The sequence below is a fragment of the Sinocyclocheilus rhinocerous genome, unplaced genomic scaffold (assembly GCF_001515625.1).
Source record: "Sinocyclocheilus rhinocerous isolate Xijiao unplaced genomic scaffold, SAMN03320098_v1.1 scaffold412, whole genome shotgun sequence".
Taxonomy (NCBI): Eukaryota; Metazoa; Chordata; class Actinopteri; order Cypriniformes; family Cyprinidae; genus Sinocyclocheilus; species Sinocyclocheilus rhinocerous.
Genome location: NW_015642498.1, coordinates 75609 through 97749, shown reverse-complemented (window position 1 = coordinate 97749; position 22141 = coordinate 75609). Strand labels below are relative to the sequence as shown.

General features: G+C 38.3%; 1 protein-coding gene across 1 annotated transcript in view; it reads right to left on the bottom strand.

Annotated features, from left to right (window-relative positions):
- The window catches only part of LOC107755877 (membrane-associated guanylate kinase, WW and PDZ domain-containing protein 2-like), an 88657-nt gene that overhangs the window by 35537 nt on the left and 30979 nt on the right, over positions 1–22141 (bottom strand). The window contains exons 7-9 of the mRNA XM_016572837.1: positions 20614–20735; positions 15962–16144; positions 9958–10575 (exon numbers count right to left, since the gene is read on the bottom strand). Coding sequence (XP_016428323.1) covers positions 9958–10575; positions 15962–16144; positions 20614–20735 — 923 coding nt within the window. The remainder of the gene's footprint in view (positions 1–9957; positions 10576–15961; positions 16145–20613; positions 20736–22141) is intronic.

The following is a 22141-nucleotide window of genomic DNA, read 5'->3' as shown; positions in this document are numbered from 1 at the left end:
ACACTAGCTGAAAGGAAGGAAAAGTGGCTTGATTGCGCTTCATTTGTATGGATAGAGAAATGAATGGAAGAGTGCTCTGGAGAGCACAGATACAAGTCATATCAAGCCTCATCAATGGATGAAAATCAAATGGTCTTCTGATGCAAAACATATTTTGCAAAAAAAGAAAATATTTGCTCAAAGTAGTGCTTTGCTAAAAAAACAGGACAACACTTGGTGCATGGTGGTCGATGACTATAAATCACAATAAATGAACACAGCAAACAGAAAAGGTCAGTGGATAACAATGCTCAAATTTCGATTCCTAATGTAGTTCACATCACTTCACAAGTCTTAATCAGCTCATGGATGCAGTTGTTAAATATCTCGCCCAATTTGAACCTGAGCTGGTAAACATACTTTCAAATAAACACGTCCTAGATTCTGCAACATCCTTGATGCATATTAAGCTGATTATGCTAACAACATTCATCAAATGCCGTAAATTTGTACGATGCAGGTGAGACTAGGAGAAAACGTAATCCAGACAGGTTTTTCTATATATATACTGTATATACACTGAACAAAATTATAAACGCAACACTTTTGTTTTTGCCCCCATTTTTCATGAGCTGAACTCAAAGATCTAAGACTTTTTCTATGTACACAAAAGGCCTATTTCTCTCAAATATTGTTCACAAATCTGTCTAAATCTGTGTTAGTGAGCACTTCTCCTTTGCCGAGATAATCCATCCACCTCACAGGTGTGGCATATCAAGATGCTGATTAGACAGCATGATTATTGCACAGGTGTGCTTTAGGCTGGCCACAATAAAAGGCCATTCTAAAATCTGCAGTTTTATCACAGCACAATGCCACAGATGTCGCAAATTTTGAGGGAGCGTGCAATTGGCATACTGACTGCAGGAATGTCCACCAGAGCTGTTGCCCGTGAATTAAATGTTCACTTCTCTACCATAAGCCGTCTCCAAAGGAGTTTCAGAGAATTTGGCAGTACATCCAACCGGCAGACCACATGTAACCACACCAGCCCAGGACCTCCACATCCAAAAAAATCTTAGATCTTTGAGTTCAGCTCATGAAAAATGGGGGCAAAAACAAAAGTGTTGCGTTTATAATTTTGTTCAGTGTATATATATATATATATATATTGATATTGATTTTCTTGTACTATTGTCATTTTGTCATCTCTTTCTATCCTTCCAGCCTCTCATGTGTGGGCTCTAGTGCATACTGATTAAAATATGCTGTGGACAGTCAGGACAACTAATGTCCACTTTGCCACAAATCAACGACTTGCTTACCATCTAGCGCTCTCTTTATGACTGAGGTGCATTTCATTAACTAAACAAGATTTAAGCAGCACAGAGATCAGATGGGGAGCATTAATCTTCATTTATTCATAATATACACACAGTCCCAGTAGGCAACAGTCGGAGTACATCGAGGTATGAAGCTGCCAGTATATATTCAATATGTACCGAATGGCATATACTGATTGTTGCATATATTCAACAGCAATGCTGGATATTGAATAACATTTATTTAGATGTAAAGTAATAGAAATATAAAATATAAGTATACATAATATTAATATATAAATGTGGTGAATATGGGTCCTTTAGAGGCCTAATTCAGCCTTTAACCTAGTGTGAACGACCCAGCTGATGAGATATGACCTCTCAGATGTCTTTCTTAAGTGAAAACATGAGCATAATTTTTTGGTGGAGTGATGTAAATATGGTATGTACATTTACCTCCATTATCAGATTTACCCAAACTGTCCTTACTGAGAAGCAAGTAACTGTTTTTGACATATTACTGTTATGTGAGTTGTCTTATGTGTGTGTGCATTCACATCCACTGTCAATTCCCCATAAGCTCCTTTTGAAATTTTGAAGCATGTGTCTGGTAAGCTAATGGTCCCATGCCTATATCTGAGTTAATGGGTATAAATCAGCTAATGAGAATATCAGTAGAGCCGGAGCTAATTAGCTCTTTGATGAGACGCTGAGAGGCGTTTGTTTTCCTCAACCAGCTAAGAGTCATCTGCTTCTGTTACACATACGCACACACGTACACACACACACACACACACACACACACACTTTAGGATGGACAGAGCTCCTAGTAAAGAGGATAATTGATAAGCTGGATTGATCACACCATATGAGATATTAATGCAAGCTTTGAAAAGTCATTTAAACAGTGCACGCATACTCTCACATACACGCACACCAAGCTAGACAGAACATTTTCTCTAAACACTAGCTACAGTACAACCAAAATAGCAGATGCTTAAACTGGTGGTCATGACAACAGTCAGACAGGAAGCACAAGACTGAATGATATCCACCACCTTGTGTATCTAATAATCTAGTAATTACTCAAATATATAATAATATAGCAATAATTTAGAAATTAAGTGTATTGGGTTTTCTACATTAAAATACTTTCTTCTATCCCAGCTTAATATGCAGAGCTTTTGGAATGTTGATTTCTGAGCATCCTGACTAGCAAAACCAATGGCAATCTAGGAGAAACCATCTGTCTGAAACAATCTAGTAGTAGGGCAAAAACTACACACTTCAGCTTTAAAACCTAGTCGCCATTAGCAAAAGACACTAAAACATTTGATTAATTAATTAATTTATTTGTGATGTTTTTTGTGATGATGAGCTGTCTTTTTAAAATTTTGCCTCTAAATTAAAGTACATGCCTTTACAGATATTATGAGGTTTTCTGAAAGTATTATGAAAAACGTAACAAAAATGGAAGGTGAGGATATATAGATCTTTCTAATTGTTGGCAAAAATAAACAAATTTTGGCTGCACTTTATTTCACAGTATGTGTACTTACAAGTACTTACAGTGTACTTACAGTGTACCAACCTAAGAAAGTTCTGATAATATAATGTAACTACATGGGGTAGGGTTAGGATTTTTGCAGAATTCTGTGTTTTCAGATTCCACATGGGCCTGGTTATCACAAGGAAAGTCACAAAACTTCAATTTTATGGGGTCTTCAATTAATTTGGCTTCTATAATTTCAGAGACCAAGTAATCATTTTCTTCTGGAAACCTTTATCTTGCTTCTGGGCATCATAACCAATATTCTGTTGAGCTGTGTGTCATACCGAAGCTGTCATAGTGATGTTCCAAGGGACATTTCAGTGCAACAATTATCTGATAACAATAAGATCTTCACTAAATAAGCCAATCCTGGAAACGGCAGATGGCGCTCTGGAAGAGTGTTTGGTAATCAATGGATTCCGGTTAGAGACTCTGATCCTGAAGCAGCTTTTCAGACAGATCCAACGGATAACCATTCCAGAGGAACATGCCAAAATGCACTTAAATCAGCAGCCAAGGGCATTTTCACAAGTGAAGAGTGCTAGACATGTGGGGCAGTGAAATTATTGCAGAGACAAAGAGATCTGGCAGTAAAACCACATCACCATCTGGACATTATGAATGAGACATTTATAAACAATCAACCCAGTGTTACACCATGGACAAGTCTTGAGATTTAGCTTTAGACTCCCACACCAGAGATAGAAGGAAAGCAAAGATGACAATTGATCAGCAGGGATACAAAAAAGGGGTGTAATAAAAGGAGAGACAGAGAGGGTGAACCAAACTGTTCACAAGAGACTCTCACATTTGCACTAGTGTAATTAGAAAGGATGGCCAGTGTCCAGTGGTGAGACAGAGGGGCCAAATTGCGGCACATTAAGAAGTGGCACATCATTTCACTGGAGCACTGACAGTTTTATTAGGGCGTATAATAGGCTGTCTAAACGCTCCTGGACCGTTCCACTGATTGGATTCGTAGAAAAGCCTTTAAGTGTTGGCATTAGACATCTCTCTGTGTGAGTGAGCTGCGCCTCATGTCATTGACTGGATCAGATGTAAAACCAAGAAGGCCTGATTGTTAATTGGTAAACTACATGTATATCTTGGTATAACAGTCAGTGCTGAAGAACATAATTTTTGCTAGCTCATTTCACATATGGCATAACATAGTTTAGCCAAGTAGGACATTAGCATTTATCCATCCAGAGTGTTTTCCTGCCTATGGCCGAGACACTGGGACAGGCTCCAGCATCCCTGCGATCCTACATAGGACATGTGATCTAGAGAATGAATGGATGGATGAACATGTTTTCAGAGCCCAAATCCATTGTGTACTTCGTGATTCATTCAAGAACCCTGAACCCAAACCTGACCTCAACACCTAAATTCTAAATCAAACCGCTATTTCTAACCCTTATCCCAAACTCATTAGTCAAACACCTTCATCTAACCTGGATCATAACGTGTAACGCATTACAATTCAGAGACAGTAATATTGTAATGTAACTAATTACTTTCAAAAGACAGTAACTAGTAATATATAATGTATTACATTTTGGAAGTAACTTGCCCAACACTGATCATAACCCTCAGCATCAACTCCTACTCCAAACCACAACCTAAATCTATCATGGACTCCCTGATCCTTTCACTGAACCCTGACCCAAACACCTAAATTCGAAATTCAACCCCTATTTCTAACCCTTATCTCACACCCTTTGCTCCTCCACCTTCATCTAACCTGGATCCTTACTTTCAGCTCCAAATCCTATTCCAAACTCAAACCTAAATCTATCATGTACTCCCTGATCCTTTTACTGAACCCTGACCCAAACAACTAAATTCAAAATCCAACCCCTATTTCTAACCCTTATCTGAAACCCATTGCTCCTCCTCCTTCATCTAACCTGGATCCTTGCTCTCAGCTCCAACTTCTATTCCAAACCCCAACCTAAAACCACCATGGACTCCCTGATCCTTTCACTGAATCCAACCCCTAAATTCTAAATCTATTTCTAACCCTGATCCCAAACCCTTTACTCCCATCCCTTCCTTCGTCTAACCTTGATCCCAGTCCTAATCTAGAACTCCAAACCCCAAACCAAATCCATCATGAACTCTCTTGCCCCTTTTACTAATCCCTGATCCTAACCACAAACCCTAAAATCCAGACCTAACCCCCATTTTCTAACCATAATTCAAAAGCCCAAACTCCAACCACTTCATCTAACATGGATCTTCACCCTCAGCAACCTTAAAATCCCAACCTAAAACCTCAAAATTTGTCATAACAAATGTATCAAGTAAACTGAAAATAACAAACTCTAAATTTGCGACCTAATCATCGAGTCATAAATGAACTGGAATTCAGTCTTGGATCAGTTTGATTTGTCAATGAATCATTTAGGTTTTGTGAATAGGATAAACCCATTCACTGAAAAGATCTTCACTCACAAACTCAGATGTTAAGATGTCTAGTAGTGAATACTGACATTTTTTCCTCACATAAAGAAGTTGTATGGCTTCAGAAGTCTTGGCATATACTGCATAAAAAGGACGGAAGAAAGGAAGAGGTGCAGATAAATACAGATGGAAGCAGCATTGAATAAAACTGACCCTGCGACTTGGCTTGACAGAAACTGTTGGTTTGTGCAAATCGTCTTGTGTCCTCCTTATGTCATTCACGGCATGTCTGAACAGACGGATGTTAAACTCGAGTGGTAGCGTGATGCTACAGGCGGTTTAGTGTTTCAGGGCTCACTGTGAAGTCTGTCTGAATATGACGAGGATAAGAATGGGACAGATTTCTGATGTATGGGACATGAGGCCAAATTCATATTCAAGTGACCATAATGACCTTCAAGCACGCTGACTCTGAACACAAAACAAAACATGCGCCCTGGTTGTGGGTCAGTGGCCTTGCAAACACACATGGCCATTTAACAGAATGTAGTTTCATTACACTTCACTTTGGTGAGGCACAAATCATACCACATCAACATCAAAGGAATGAATACAAATAACCTTACTGTAATTTACTCCAAAGAGTTTGGGATTAATCAAGGTGACCTCTGTACCCCTTACTGGTCCAAACAAACTGACTGACAAAAGAGCTGAATGCCCACTTCTGGAGCAGCCTGGGTTCCAAAGGTATTTTCCCCATTCATTTCAAATATGGCACTCCAGATAATTGTAGAGCTCTGAGCTATGAACTAAAACTCCTGAAGAAGCATTAACAAATAAAATAAAATAATAAAAACTAAATAAAATAAAATAATAAAAAATAATTAATGAAAATAATAAAAATAAAATAGTAATTAAATAAATAAAATAAAATACCACACATTATACCACACAAATAAAATAAAAATGACCACACGTTATTTTTAGCTTTTGGTGGCACATTATGAAACTAGAATTGTTTTATAATCCGCCTGTGGAAAACAACTGCCAGTAGACAGCAACAACTCTAGATTGTGCTGAGAAATTTTTAAATTAGAATTTTTTTCTTTAAATTATACACACTGTGCATTAACTTTGGCAGTCCTATAATAAAACAGGAAAACTAAATAAACTAAAACTATAAAAAAATTAAAACTAACATTGATAGCCTAGACAAAACTAAACAGAATAATAATAAAAAAATACTGTTCAACTATGTATATACAGTAGTAACAAAAATATTTGGGCACTTAAGTCACACTTAAACATATCTCAGTGTCACTGCATTAGGTAAACTATAAAACCAAGTGTTGTCAGGAAATAAAAAACGCTAGAGATTTTCCTCAAAACACATTCATTTTTGCAATTCCCTTTGTCAAGGTTTTTGGTATTTTGGTAAAACATATGTGAAATGTTAAATGTTTTTAGTCAAACGATTTCAAAGTGAGTTTCTGACATCCTTTTAAACTTTGTTTTTGATCATTTGTTATATAATGCAAGCACATTTATACGTTTTTAAATGTTAATTAAATTTCCCAATACCCTTTGGAATCAGTATAATTAGCACAATACTAGAAATGCTCCTACCATAATTATGCATGTGTGCGCTTTGGAGTGCAATTGTGCTTCACACTGTATGTGAAGCGCATAGAGGCTGTAATCCACCATACTGATCACTGGGGCTTAACGAGGATTTAATGTCTCTCTCGTTAACCTTTGACCTGCACTGACACAGAGGAGAGACATACTTCACATAAGCTCTCAAAATACCTCTCTAGATCTTTCTCTTCTTCACCTTATCTTTCCCATTTTCTTGTGATTACCCCTCAGGGATGAATTATAACATTATATTGAAAATCTAACTCATTTTATTTCTCCAGTTCTAATTACTGTAAACAGACAGTCTAAACCTTAGAGTTGCAAAATACAGTGTCTCATTCTCATTACTGTAACATGAAGATAATATGTTAAAATATGTATGTATCATGGTTAGGGTTGGGTATCGTTCACATTTTAACCGGTATGGTACCAGTATCGGTACCTGAATTTCGGTACTTTACTCTCTGCGTAATACAAGAGTAATATATTTCTGTTACATGTTAAACCGTACTTTTATTTTGACTGGTGTTCTGAAAATGCTGTTAAAAAAGTCCTAATAGGAGATTGCTCTTTATTTAATGTTATGATGCATTTCAGACTGTGTAATATTATTTAACTGCTTTGATGATTAAGATCTCTATACCTTCCCTCTCTGTCCTGAATCTTTAATCTATATATTCCCTCACTTTCCTTCTCCCTTTCTCTCTGGGTTATATCAGACACTCTGATTGCTACGGGTCATAAATCACACTGGCTCAAGCTGCTTTTAAAAAAGGCTTATATGTTCTCAGTCAAGGTGTCAGTTAGAGCTAAAGCCATTGAAGGGCTTTTTTGTATTCAATACTAAAATGTTTCGAATGAGCTGCTTTTCTAAAGTATAGACAGGTGCATGTGGATCGGCTTTTACTGCCTTTTCATTTCCTATGAATGACTCACAATTAATCTGGGCCTAAAACCGCAGGCCTAAAAAAAAACAACTGTGAGTGCTTCCAACTGCAATTAGAGATCAAATTATATGCTTTCTGGGCTCTGACATGCGGGACAGGCTGTACGCATACGCCGATTCTTGAGTACTAAAACAGACAAAACAGGCTATACTAAAAAAAATTATGTGTCATAGAATTAAATTGAATTCATCTACTAAATATGTTCAGAGATAGTGACTTAAATTTGGTTTCAACATCCATTTTCTCACAAATGTTTTTTTTTTCACCCATCAACACATATTGCTGTGAGATATTACATTAATATGTCAAATACTTAATATGAACGGACAAATCTAGAATTAACTTCAGTGAATGAATACATAAATACCACCGAATGGTTTCGAACACATTTTCAGCATAGCTGAAAGAAAGAAAAGAAAGTTATGTCTAAAATGATAAAACAAAAACTATATAACCCACCAGCGTCTGTATGACCTTGTATATTTAAAAATAATGAAAATAAATATCAAAATAAGACTTTAGGGTGAGGGATGACTTTGATACTTCCGGATTTAATAAAAAAAATCATATATCTTTCAGTCTCACAAAAGTAGGGACACATCTGTGAAAACCAAAAGAAGAAGTGTAATTTCTACAATTAATCTTTTGTCAGTAGTGTTTATTATACAAAAAAAAGCATTTTTATTAATCTATACTTTAATATATAATTTAAGTATATTTGCTAAATATCTGCTAAATGTCTAAATGTAAATGTAAGTATATATATTTATGAAGTATTGAGTTATGGTCTGAGGGCAGTTGACTTTAAGGGAAGTGAAAATTTTTTTTTTTTAAATAAAATAAAATTTTATTAAATTATATTATTATAATAAAATAAAGGAACAAATAAAAGAACATTCTAGTAATCATGTAAATTGGCAAAATATCACTATTTTCAAAACTAATAGCAGATACATTTGTTTTGTCCCAGGTCTCAAGAATCAGTGATATATTGAAAATGACTGCAGAGCTGGCTTTTTTTATTGAATACCTGAAGTAATCTGAGAAAAGTCAACTGCTTGATTAATTGGGGAGAATCTAAAATCAGTCTCAGGTGAGAAACAAGTTATCACTAGCAATAATCAACAGCACTGTAAAATAATCAGTATTGATTCACTGCCCCTTGAGAGCAAGACACTGAACCAGCAAACCATAATTTGTATGTGAGACCGTGTAGGTGTCTGGGACACGGCGTACGTGAGTGTAGGAAGTGCTTGTGTGCTGGAAAGTGCATTACTGCAAAATGCAACGTGTGAAGCTTTAAATAGCTGTTTGGCATCCGTTTTGGGAATAATTTTGATTTCAGCTACCTTTAAAGCCAATGAAATGGCTTGATGACTGCTGTTTTCTTTCCTGGATTGGAAGTAGGACATATCCAAGGAGTCAATAGCCAGTAGCCTTTTGCCCTTGGTCTGTTTCACTGAGGTGTGGTCATATTAGCGAAATTTAGGCAAAATTTTGTGGGCCAAAAATCCAATAACATAGTAATGCATAAAGCACACCAAAGTCACCAAGCAGCTTTTTGTTGGTTAGCACTGCATATTTGCACGACCAGTTTAAACATGAGTAAAATCTGCATGGGGAACTTTTTTTGCCCTCACGCAAAACTCCTTATTGTGCTGATTCCTATTAAAATGACTGATTTCGCTTGCAAAATTTGGCCAAGAAACAGGCATACACTAGCATATAAATTAGCCTCAGCGCTAACAGACGTGCAAAACTCCAAAATTGATTTCAGAGAGTCTGTGAAAGCGAGTTATGCAACAGTCCTTGTACAGAATGCAGGATATAAATATACTGAGCACACAGGTAGTGCGTATGCATGTTTGTACACTACTCTAATTATGTGTCAAGAGACTATTTTTACCCACAGTGCTTTTTTGCACAGCGAAGGTCATAGAAAGCAGAAACAGCTTGTTCTTCAGCGTGACTCGGCGCTTTGAGAAAGCCGAGGAGTGAATTATAAAACTGCTAAGAAGGGCAAGATGGACTAATCGACCAATTAAGGGGCCTTTCCATATTTTAGGTCGTGAAAATACACACAAAACCCAAAAACATTTAAAAGCCTCCTTACCTGTCCCTCCTCTCTGCACAACCAGCGTGGCCTCCGCCCTAACAGGACACTCTTTTAGCAGCTCCACCACCTGTGTGTGTGATAGCGTTAGCGCGGATTGCTGGTTAATTTCCACAATCAGATCACCCTCGCACAGCCCCGGGCATCCCTGCGCCTCCAGAATCTGCTTCACCCGCTGTCCTCCATTACAGTCTGCTATGGTGAATCCAAACCCATCCGCCCCTTTCACCATGGTAACTGTTAACAGCTCTCCTCCGGCTGCTCCTGAAGACGCCATTGAGACGCAGTCCTCCAGCGGTCCTGCATCCAGGTGGGTGTCTCCAGGGTGGGGCTGCGCCAACATCGCTTGCATTGGGTCGACGAAGCGAGCAGTGCGGGAGATGTACTCCATGTAGCTGTCGTAGCTATTCCGTCCGTTGACCAGCAGAGGGCGATCAATCAGGCCGAGGGGGGACAGCAAAGTGCTGGCTGCGTCCTCCGGGTCGTACGGAAGAGGGTAACCCCTGCAAAGGACGAGGGTTACGCTTTGTCCGATTGGCACCGACTGGAAAAGCTTCACAACGTCAGTGTGGGTGGTGCCCAGGACGCAGACGTTATTAATGTAGACAATCACGTCTCCTGGAAAACAATTACACACAAATAAAAGATATATTAGCATATGTTAACTTTGGTAGGTATATATATGGACCAGAAGCCAAGGCTGATTCAAAAGGTAGGCATAATTACCTTAAACATAATTATACTTCTTTACAAGATACCACATTCCCAGAAAGCATTGCAATGAGCACAGTGATAAAATGGATCCAAGATGGTGGACGGGTCAAAAAATGGTTGATTCTTATATTTGATTCAGTTAAGAAAAGTACTGATACAAGTTCATTACAAATAATAATTACAAATCAACTATGCGTTCATTATTTGTGTGTATTTTTGTGCTTATGAGTGCTAACCCTTACGGAAATTAACCATGGGTTTACAGATAAAACCATGGTTACTATAGTTAAACCATGGTAACTGCAAATTAACCATGGTTTTTCTGCACTAACCATAGTTTAACCATGGATTTTGTAGTAAAACTGTGGTTATACAAATGGTAATCAATACGCCAAAGAACCATGGTTACTACACTTTTACTACAATGAAACCATGGTTAATTTTCATAGGGTAAGTTCTGTGTGTATTTTTGTGCCAATAAGAATGTGGAGCCATTAGCTTAGCAACACGCTAATATCTAACTATTTTGACTATCTGCACAATTTATTTGTGTGTGCTGTGTATTGTTGTGCTTATGAGAGTGCTAATTCATTAGCTTAGCAATATGCTAATGTAAAAATATCAAGTTTGACTATCTGCTTCATTACTTGTGTGAGCTGTGTATTTTTGTGCAAATGAGAATGTGGAGCCATTAGCTTAGCAACATGCTAATATTAAACTAAATATTTTGACAATATGCTCCAATATTAGTGTGTGCTGTGTATTGTTGTGCTTATGAGAGTGCTAAGTCATTAGCTTAGTAACATGGTAAAATTAAACTATACATTTTGACCATGGAAATAGCAATCAACTGAAATGCTAGTAAAGTTTTTATCATAATTTGGAACCAAGCTTACTGAGAATACGAACCCTTTAAGAATGTTAACCCTAACAGTCATATAAGATCCAGCTGGATACACTGAAATTCCATTGTTTTATTATTTTTTTTCTCTCAGAAAAAGTTTATTCATTAGATTTTTTCCATTCTTATTTGGAAACTTATTTTTGAACCTTATCTCATTTGGGCTGTTTAGGATTGGTTCCAACTTATCATTAAACACCATTAGTATTCCTTTAAGATTGCTTAACTAGAGGAGTCAAATCTCCTGTGTGCTTCACATGAAAAGCACCATTTGTGTGGCTCACTGCCTGTGAAGAATGTTCCAAATCAATCGTTTTGCCCGACGAAAAAGAAAACTGACAGCAAAACGGCTCTAGTTTTTGAAACAGAGCTATTGAGGGGAAAAATACATTTTACCCAATAAGAACAGTCTGTCTAATCAGGATGAAAAACTTTCTAACCAAATTGCAACAATTGCAGTCATTCAATATTTATGCATGTCGTCTCCCCTGGCAACTGTGACAATTACAGCACACCAGTTGAAGGAACAATTTGAGGGACCTACTCAATCCTTTTCTCAATCCTGAAGTATCGCCATACCTCAGGACTTAATTGTGATCTTCAACTATCAAGAAGTTTACCAGTCCTTCCAATGTTTGTTCACTCATGCCAGAATGTGAAATTGAGCTTGCGTTTACATTTGCGTAGAGTATGTTTCGGGCCAAATATAGGCTTTGCCCTCCATCTTTGAATGCTGACAAAGAATTAAATATCAGAAATGCAATTATTATGGAAATGAGACGATGCTCAATATTCCAGCAAATGTGGCGAATGCATTTGTGGGATAAAAATGACCACGGGGTCTCACCCGGTGTGTCTGTTGTGCTACAGGTTTCCTAGAGATATTTCATGCAGTGCCGAACGCGTCTATCGATAGGCTTGTGCCCTCCTGACTGTTGTGTGTTGTGTGCAGGAATTGTAATTAATCTCAGTAAATACGTTCGACATTTGCCTAGAGCCTCTGGTGTTCCAATCAATAATTTCACATGCTTCCAGAGAGCAAATGATATCGGTGCGACCTCGCTGTTTCACACCTAGTTTTATGTCAGCATCAATCTGGGCCGAAGCTCCACAGGGCAAACCAGATCACTGCACTCCCACAAACAAGACATTATCATCCACTTAAAATTCAAACTTCGAAAATTCAAGATTCAACAACTCCCATATTATGTTCTGCTTCCTTATAATGATGACACTGGACAATAAAGGCCCGTTCACACCAAGCACGATAACTATAAAGATAACGATAAAGATATAGTTCTAAAAATCGTTCTCAATATTAAAGAATAGCATAGTTCACACCACAACTATAACGATAACGATACAGAGGAACGATATCGTTGTGATCACTTTCAAAACGATTTTTTTTCCAGCTGATGAACGATAAAACACTGACAGCCAATCAGAATCCATCCTGCTGTAACGAGCTCAAGAATTTAAAGTGGCAGACTCATGTGCGCTTAGAATAAACAGACGATATCGTTCGCTGGTGTGGACGCTAATATCGTTATCTTTATAGTTATCTTTATAGTTATAGTTCTTGGTGTGAACGGGGCTTAAGAGCCACTAAAATTGTGTAAATAAACTTCAAACTAAGGCTGGGTTATAGCTATCACCTTTTATGTGACTAGTATGAGAGCATTTAAATAGAGATGTATTAATAGTGTGTCTGATTTAAATATTAATAGCAAAAATGTACAGTAAGTTTAATTCATATGGTCAGTTTCAATTAATCTAATTATTCATTCAAATGGCCCTTGCGCAGCATTTTTTCATGTAGTAGATATATTTATTATTTGAGGATATTTTGTTTTGTTTATTGCTACTTATTGTTATATTAAAATTAAAATTCTTAAATATTTTTCTTCTTCATTTAATGACAATCAGCGGGACAAACATGCCTTGAGTGATTTTAACTACATTTGTACTATTTTAGTTCTTACATTAAACATGTTTAAATTTTACTGGGCTGAAATTATACTTTATATAACTATTCTTCTATGTCATGAAATTTCAATATTTCGCTGAAATTGTTTTGACACTAAGATTTTTTTCCATGTAGAAAAATGAAATTGCAATATAAAAATATTTTACCTATTAAACTTATTAAATATTAAATATATCAATATATAATGCTGTATCAAATATATATTAACTAAAAAAACAACAATACACTCTGAACTACAGTCTTGTTCTGAAGAGAAAGAGGGGCTGTGTAAAACTAATGACAGTGAGACAACATAAGAAGTGCTCTGGGAGCAAACGTCTGAGACATCTTATGTCTGTGCATGCATGGAAACCCAGAGGAGCACTGCTCTGTGACTGGCATTCTAAGCAAACACAATCAATACACAATCCCCTAAACATCGCTGCTGAGCCCCAATAGACATTCTATACAAATGAAGCTCTAAACATCAAATGCAGAGATCCTCCAGCAGGCATATGACTTGTGTGCTTCCTGTCCCTCAGCAGCACACTGGTGCACCTGATTCAACTCATTATCTGCTTGTTAAGTTCTTTATGAGAGGACTCGGGCACAGCTGCGAGGGGCAGAGTAAACATTAGCACCACAGAGGCATCTATAGTGGGCGTGGATGGGGCGGATAGCAGGGCTCTAAGACACAGGAAGTGAAGCATGTCACGTAGCAAATCCCAGCACTCTGCATGATAGTTTTAATTTATCAAGAAAACACCTAGTCGGGAGGACAAGAGAGAGAGGGATATGTGGCATGTTTACGTCACATTAATGTTAATTTGTGGATGAGGTGTTAAACAGTTATGATTATTTGTGGTGGTTAGTGTTGAAGTAATGTTTTTTTTAACATGTTACATAATCACAGTGAGACTTGCCTTAGCAAACATCCCTAATGAATAGCTCTAATTATTAGAAAATCTTGTATAATAGTGTACATTCAAATTGAATAACAAATAACCAATAATTATCTTTATGTTATGGTTAATAACTGACAAATGTTAAACAATTTTGCCTAAATAAATGAAAAATAAAACACTATAACTAAAATCAATCATATTTAAATGTTGTGAGTCAATTTATATCTAGATTGTAATGTACAGTATTAAAATGCAGTATAATAATAATAATTTTGATATTACTAATGGTTTTAAAGATTAACATTATGTGAGCGTTAGATGAAAAAATTACCTGCATTTCTAATATTCCCTGATTGCTGTGGTCATGCAGGTCTGTTTACTTATTAAATAAGGATTTTTATTATCTTTTGTGGTCTCAAAATAATATCTTGTGCCCTTTACATATTGTCAGGTTCCATGATTTCATATGTCGTAGCCACAACAAAATGAACTAAACCCATCCCTACTTGCTCTGTAAATAGTGATAAATAAGTGCAAATAATATGGAATCGCTTATTGTGTTGACATATGTCCTGCTGAAAAAGGAAGTTTGTGTAGAACATACCAAAAATAGTCTGTATTTCATTCTCATTCTAGAGTCCATCTGATTGGATCGGATAAATCATTAATATTTTTGTCAAGTTGTTCTTGGCTAAAAACTAATTTCGGAGTAAATTAGCACACAGATTAGCCTCAAAGCTAACACACGTTGGCTAAAATCAACACAACTCAAATTTTAATTACATAGGGTTTTCAAAAGTAATATTCCCCAACAATAGTGATGGTCGTGTTCTGTATGTATGTCCATATATGAAGGACGTTTGTGTCTGTGTTCGATTTCCTCTCCGAGTTCCCTAATCCAGCAAAATTGAATATTTCACACTGGCGTAACCTGAAGCTCCTCCACAGCACTGTCTGCGTGTGCGTATGACTGCAAAACAGCATAAGTAGGACAAGGAGTCCAGAGGGAGCATGAAGGTTGGAAGAGAGGAGCAGAAAGGAGAGGAAAGGAGCAGAAAGGATAATTTCCACAACTACCAACAACAATAATACAATAAAACGGCATCATGGGAGATGCATTGACTATGTTCTGAACTCTGCACAGTGGGTCCCTCTGAATGTAGGAGATATTTCAATGCTGATGTATGTGTGTGTGTGTGAGTAATGCTGCCGCAGTCACACTCCAACTAGGTTGGACTGGAGTTACAGGGTTCATAAAGCACCTCTGTGATTAATGGACACGTGCCCTGCTGTGGATAACACACAAAGCCAATAAATACACTGTTCATAAATGCTCTTAACCCCTGGATGTCCCTAACACACTATCACCCAATAAAATGACAGATTCACACCGCAACCTCAGCAGTAGTGTGGGCACTACTGAGATTGAGAAAGACTGGCCAGCTGGAAGCTCTGTTTGAGTGTGAATAGCACATTAGAGCCGTTCAAACATCGACCTGCAAGTGTGTGTGTGTTTACCTGTAGCCATTTTCCCATCCTGTGCAGCAGGTCCATCCGGTATGACACTTTTGACCTGTAGGAACTCATCTGGTTCGTCACCCCCGATGATAGTGAAGCCAAATCCCATGTTGCTTTTCTGCAGGGCTGAAGACAGAAAGCTGCCCTTCAGCTGCGTGGGGTCCCGTGTGAACAGAGGCTTTTCTGCCAGGGTGAAGAAATGCAGATAGAAACATGAGATTGTAATCAAGCAGAAGATTTCCAGAAATTAATGGGTTATTTTGTAAAAGCCACTCCAAACCCATCAAAAGCAGCAGATCACATCACACTGGGGAATTGTGGGTAGAAGGCCAAGCGCTCTGCTTGCAGCCAAACATACAAGAACAGAGTGGAACATGATGGCTTGTTTTTTGCTCAAACCTCACTTTTGGCTCTTTAAACCGACTCCAATGTTACACTCAACAGTGTTTAGCCTTGTCCAGGGCCGTCTCTCGGGACAGCCAAGACTTAAGCAAAAAAAAAGCCAGGAGAAGAACCAGCACAGGCAGAGCGGTTCTTCTGCTCTCTCAGAGCGGAGAAAAGCAGTCTTGAAAACCGTTCTGAAGAAGCCGTTTCGCTGTAACCACACACCAACAAGGACTTTTGTACTGAAGAGCTGCTTCTTCAAAACTGAAGAGATGCCTACTTCAGTACATAGTATGGAGTTACAAGATGCCATAGTCACTCCATCTCGCTTTCCTAGTTGAGAGGTTCTTAAGTATTTTTAAGCACCATCTTGGCCAAGTCTAGTCCTTTAGCAGTTTCTGCCATGCGTTTGTTAGGGACAATAGCTGGTCCAGATACCCTGCTGAAAGACCAGCATGAATTTCCATGCTGATCCATGTTTGTTTGGTGCTGGTCCAGCTGGTGGACAAGCACCAGCAAAACATCTGGCACAGCTGGTTGACCAAAGTAGCTTTGTTTGTTAATATACATAATGGGGATGTTAGTTGTTAGGCTGTCTGGATGATCTTAAAGTCAACATAAAATGGCATTCACAACCCAAGAGCAGGACTTGATTTTGTCTATCGGGAGTTGATTGGATCTTGGAAAGAGGTGTTAGTGTTTGTGTGACATCTTCAGAGACTAACACTTTAGAGCACTAACAGTCAGTAAGCATAGATCTGTGTATAGTGCTTTCAAAATATATGACATAAACCCCAAATTATGAATAGATCATTATATTAAACTTAATTCTAATAGAACTTCAATCTTAAAAGTGTTAAATATTAAAGCTAAAACTGGATGCTAAAGGAAAAAATCCAGATAAAAAATCTGACTAGTCGACCCGCACAAATTGACTAGTTGGATGTTGTTGGCGACCATCCTCTACTAGATAATTGACCTTGTGGAATCAGTAGGCATTTTTTATAAAGCATGCCGAACATATGATGGCGACCAGTTATACTGGTCTGTTCAGCAGGGTAGGTGGACTCATGAGTATCCTGGAAGCACAGGCAAAAATTTAAATACAAAACAAAAAAAAACAAAAAAAGCCAACAAAAAGTCTTCAGTGGTTTAGAAACTGAGAGAATGTTCCTTTGATAACTATGCAAAAATAGGCCAGGCAAATAGACTCCTGCTGAAGTCCTATCTTGCACAAGGGGACGCCGGTCTAGGGACGCACCATGCAGTCCAAACACACCGGCCCGGTACAGGAGGGCCTCGGACAGGTCAGTGAGACTGTGAGAGCGCTCGGGAGCGGGACCCACGTATGCCAGTCTGGCCCTGGGTAAGGTGGCAGAGGAGGAGCTCTCCTCCACTGTTACAGAGAAGAAAAACCCTCAACTCACACAGGAAATCAAGAAATGTAATTGAAGGATACAAGGTTGGTCTACTATGGACATAGAAGATTTACATTTCAACAAGAGTTCTTGGGTGATTTTGCCAACTTGAACATCCTTGTTGAACCTGGAACAACTTTCCCAACACTCTGATTTTAGAACTAGGTTTAGAGCTAGGCACAGGGCTGGAGTTGGAGCCTCAACTCACACAGGAAATCTATAAATGGTATTAAAAGATACAAAGTTGGCCTACTATGAACATAAAAGAGTTGCATTTCAACAGGAAATCCAGGGTGAGTTTGCCAAGTTAAACATTCTTGTTGGTCCTGGAACAATGTTCCTAACAATTGGATTTTACGGTTAAGGATAGGGTTGAAGCTTCAAGAACATTACCATCCTATCATTTTCCTTTTGTTTATGGGGGTGGTTATGGTAATGGTTGGGTTTAGGAATAGGGTTAGGACCGGTTCCAGGGCAAACAAAGGATATTGAGCCAGGAACTTGGCAAATTGTGGTTGTCACAAGGGTTGATCTACTAATGAAGGATGAAGCTTTCCTGTAGATTAAAGTAGTACACTCTGAATTGGTCTGCATTTAACATCTGAGCATCTGAGAGACTGAACACCCAGATCAAGCATATGCTTTCCAAGTCCTCTGTGGTCCATTTATACTAAAATCTTAAGCTACTGAACCTCTCTCTTTTGGACACAAGATCAGACACTAACAGTATACAGTATTTCCAATTTTGTGAAGGGTCCTTTTCTGCTCCAGAATGACTACGTAAGTCCACATATACATGACTCTGGTATGGGAGAACTTGATTGGCCTGCACAAAGACCAAACCTGATCTCCTATTGAACACCACTGGGATGAACACAAGCTGCGTTTCCATTACCCTTCAAATTGCGCAAATTGAAATTGTGAATTGAAAGTACACCCAATGGGACCACGTCAATTTCGCGAAAACTCCCGGTTTTTCAGGCAATTTGAAAAAGGAATATTTCACAAAACTGCAATATAAACAGTTTTTTCGCAATTACAGGTCACCTGGCATACGTAAAATCTCATGATCATTCTTTATAACCTCCAAGAAACACCTTATACATGGCCGCTCTCAAGTATAAGGGGCTTTCCTTGCCATTAATGCTTGGATAATTCCTTCCATCATCATGACTTACCGTGAGAGGAAAAAATTAAGTTTAAGTCGCATAACATTGGTTAATGGAAACGCTGTCATTTTGCAATATTTCTTTTATCGATATTTATAAAATAACGCAAAAGTTTTTGCACAAATCTGTAATGGAAACACAGCTACTGACATTCACTGATGCTACTGTGTCTACACGGGAGCAAATCCCTACAGACATGGTTTAAAATCTAGTGTTTCTAGAAGAGTGAGAGCTGTTAGGGAGGATCAACTACTTGTTAATGGCTATGACATTAAATGTGTATCAGTCACATATGTGGTGTTCAGATGCCCCACATGTAATACTTTGGCCATATAGTGTAGGCATGTTGGAGGTTTTCAGTGCAGCATGCTCTCTCTGAAGGATGGACTGAAACAAGGTAGAGAAAGTTCTTCTTGTTTACGCCATTCTGGCTGAACATACTCTGCCTCTTACCTTTATGTGGGTAACAGCATGACCATGCTGAATGGATTAACAAACAGGAATTATTGCAAGAAACGCTTCTAACCATAATCAGGCCAAGGTCATATTATGAAAGGAGACACATTCTCAATGGATAACTGAGTCTCAATGAAAACAGGAAGCATTCAGGCTTAGCTCGAATAGACTGTACAGGTAGATTTAGCGGATTAGTTTATGCAAAAATGAAAATTCTGTCATTATTTACTCCCCCTTATGTCTGTCCAAACCTGAATGACTTTTTTTCTTTAATGGAACAAAAAAGAAGAAATTTTGAATTATGTATTGGCTGTTTTTTCCCAAGCAATTACAAAGAATGGAGATTACAGCTTTCGAACTTCAAAAAGCATGCAACAGTATTGTGAAAATATAAGATCAGTCAACATGACTTGTTCGAGAAAGTTCTTGAGAGAATCAGTTATGAGCAATCTACAAATAAATGTTGCCAATAAATCAGATGATCAGGTTAAAAGAAGCAGTCAGAATGATTTGTCAACAAATCAAGACTGATTTGGTTCTCAGCTTCAGTTTACTGACTCAATGATCCAGTCACAGTGGTTAACAGCTCATCCGAGGGGAACATATTCAGAGAATAATGACTTTTACAGAAAACTGACTTCGCTGATATATAAAATCCTATGGATACTTTTTGATATTTGATGGTGCTTTTGCATCTTCAAAAGATGCTTTAAATTCAGTTAACATTCATTGTAAGAGCACAGAAAAAAGACAAGTTCTTTAAAATGTCTTGTTTTGTGTTCCAAGAAAGTCAGTTAGTTTTGGAAAAACACGAGTGCAAGTAAATATTGACAGAGTTTTCATTCTTGGGTGAAGTAAAATGAATCATACCAAAGGTATGGCTGTAAGGAAGTAATATTCTGAACAATAAGTTCACACACAGATGGTGCACTACCAAAGACAATGTCTGAGCTTAGTTGTGTTACTATAGAGACAGACACTGAGCTCACAGGAGAAATATAATAATAGTCATGAATATCAAACCTCAATCAACAGTTTCAGCAGATTTGATGTTAAACATGTCATTGCATGGAGAGCAGATAAGTGTTATTAAGATGTCTTCGGTGTGTGCCTAAGCAAGGGTGGTTGGAAACACCATGATGGTTTAATCAGATTTGCATAGATTTGCATTAGTACCACACTGTTAATTTTTGGATATCAATATTGGATATCAATAATACTTTACCTCTGTAGACTGTAGGTAGGGGGAGAGAGGACAAGCCCTGGCTCTGCATCTGCTGCTGCTGTTGCAATCTTCTCTTGGCCTCTAGAACTGGATTCTCAAACTGAGTCCTTCGGTTTATGTGACTGCAATCAGAAAACCAGAAACAGAAACTCATTAAAGTGCATTTCTTGAGTGACTACTTGATAGGACATGCTTATCCAGTATATAAGCAATCTAGCTAGCTGCCTTGCTGTCTACTGCCTACACAGGTAGCATTTTAACTGAAGTAACTGATCGGCAACACTCTACATAGGCAGCAGCTATGAACTCCAAATAGACAATGATTATTATGCGAAGTGCATGGGAGACTCGACTCTCAATTGATTCTAATGTGCCTGCCACTGACTGCACAATTTTCTGTGAAATCTGTCACCTCCAACTGCCCAATATCTGTAGACTGGCTCTGACTTTCGGCAACTAGTGTTGACATCGTCCAAATTGAAAATTGGGGCAGAAATATGGGCAAATTTTGTGTAGTGAATTCCAGCTAACAATATGCTAACGATTAGGGCTGGGTTTTAACACAAATTTCATGATTCGATTCCATTCTGATTCACAAGCTTGCAATTTGATTCGATTCGATTCGATATCGATTATCTCGGATATTTTAGGTACAGTACATGCCAGATTTTCATTTTTTAAATGTACATTTAAATAGTGGCTGTCATAAAAACTTGAATTAAACATAAATTAAACATCGAAGAACAGTAAAAATTATAATGAATATGTTATATGGTGAATATATTCATAAAATTATTCTCTACAGAGTTCATGGGCCTCATTTATAAAATGTTGCACAGAAACCATCCTAAATTTGATCTTACGATCATCTCTTAAATATGCATACGTGTAATTCATAGAATGAACGTACACACGAAAACGCACGTATGCCTCTCTTTCAGATGTGAAATCTAAGAATCGCAAATGATCTTGAACGTCTCAGGTTATGTATGTAACCATGGTTCCTCGAAGGAACGAGACGCTGCATCGGAAGACGCTTAGGGAACGCCCTTCAGCGTGACCGGCTCTGAACCTCATGTGTAATCAGACCAATAGATGGGCGAGACGTCACGGGCGGGTGACGTAGTGACCAGGAAGCTATAAAAGCACGTGCGGCGAGACCAGCGTCAGCTTCTAGGAATGAAGCAAGCGCTGGCAGAGATGCCGAAAGTATGGCTCTGAGACGCAGCGTCTCGTTCCTTCGAGGAACCATGGTTACATACGTAACCTGAGACGTTCCTCTTCAGGAACTCGAGCTGTGTCGGAAGACGCTTAGGGAACGAGAATGCCCACGCCGCCAGACTTTCCAATCTCGCCTAGTGTGGAAGCGTGCACAGCTAAGGCGCGAGAACAGAGGAGCCGGGAGTGGCTCGCATGTCTAGGTCATAGAACCTGACGAAGGTCAGGGGCGTGGACATCCCGCGGCGTCGCAGATGTCCTGCATGGAGACACCTGCCAGGAAGGCCTTAGAGGCCGCCATACTTCTCGT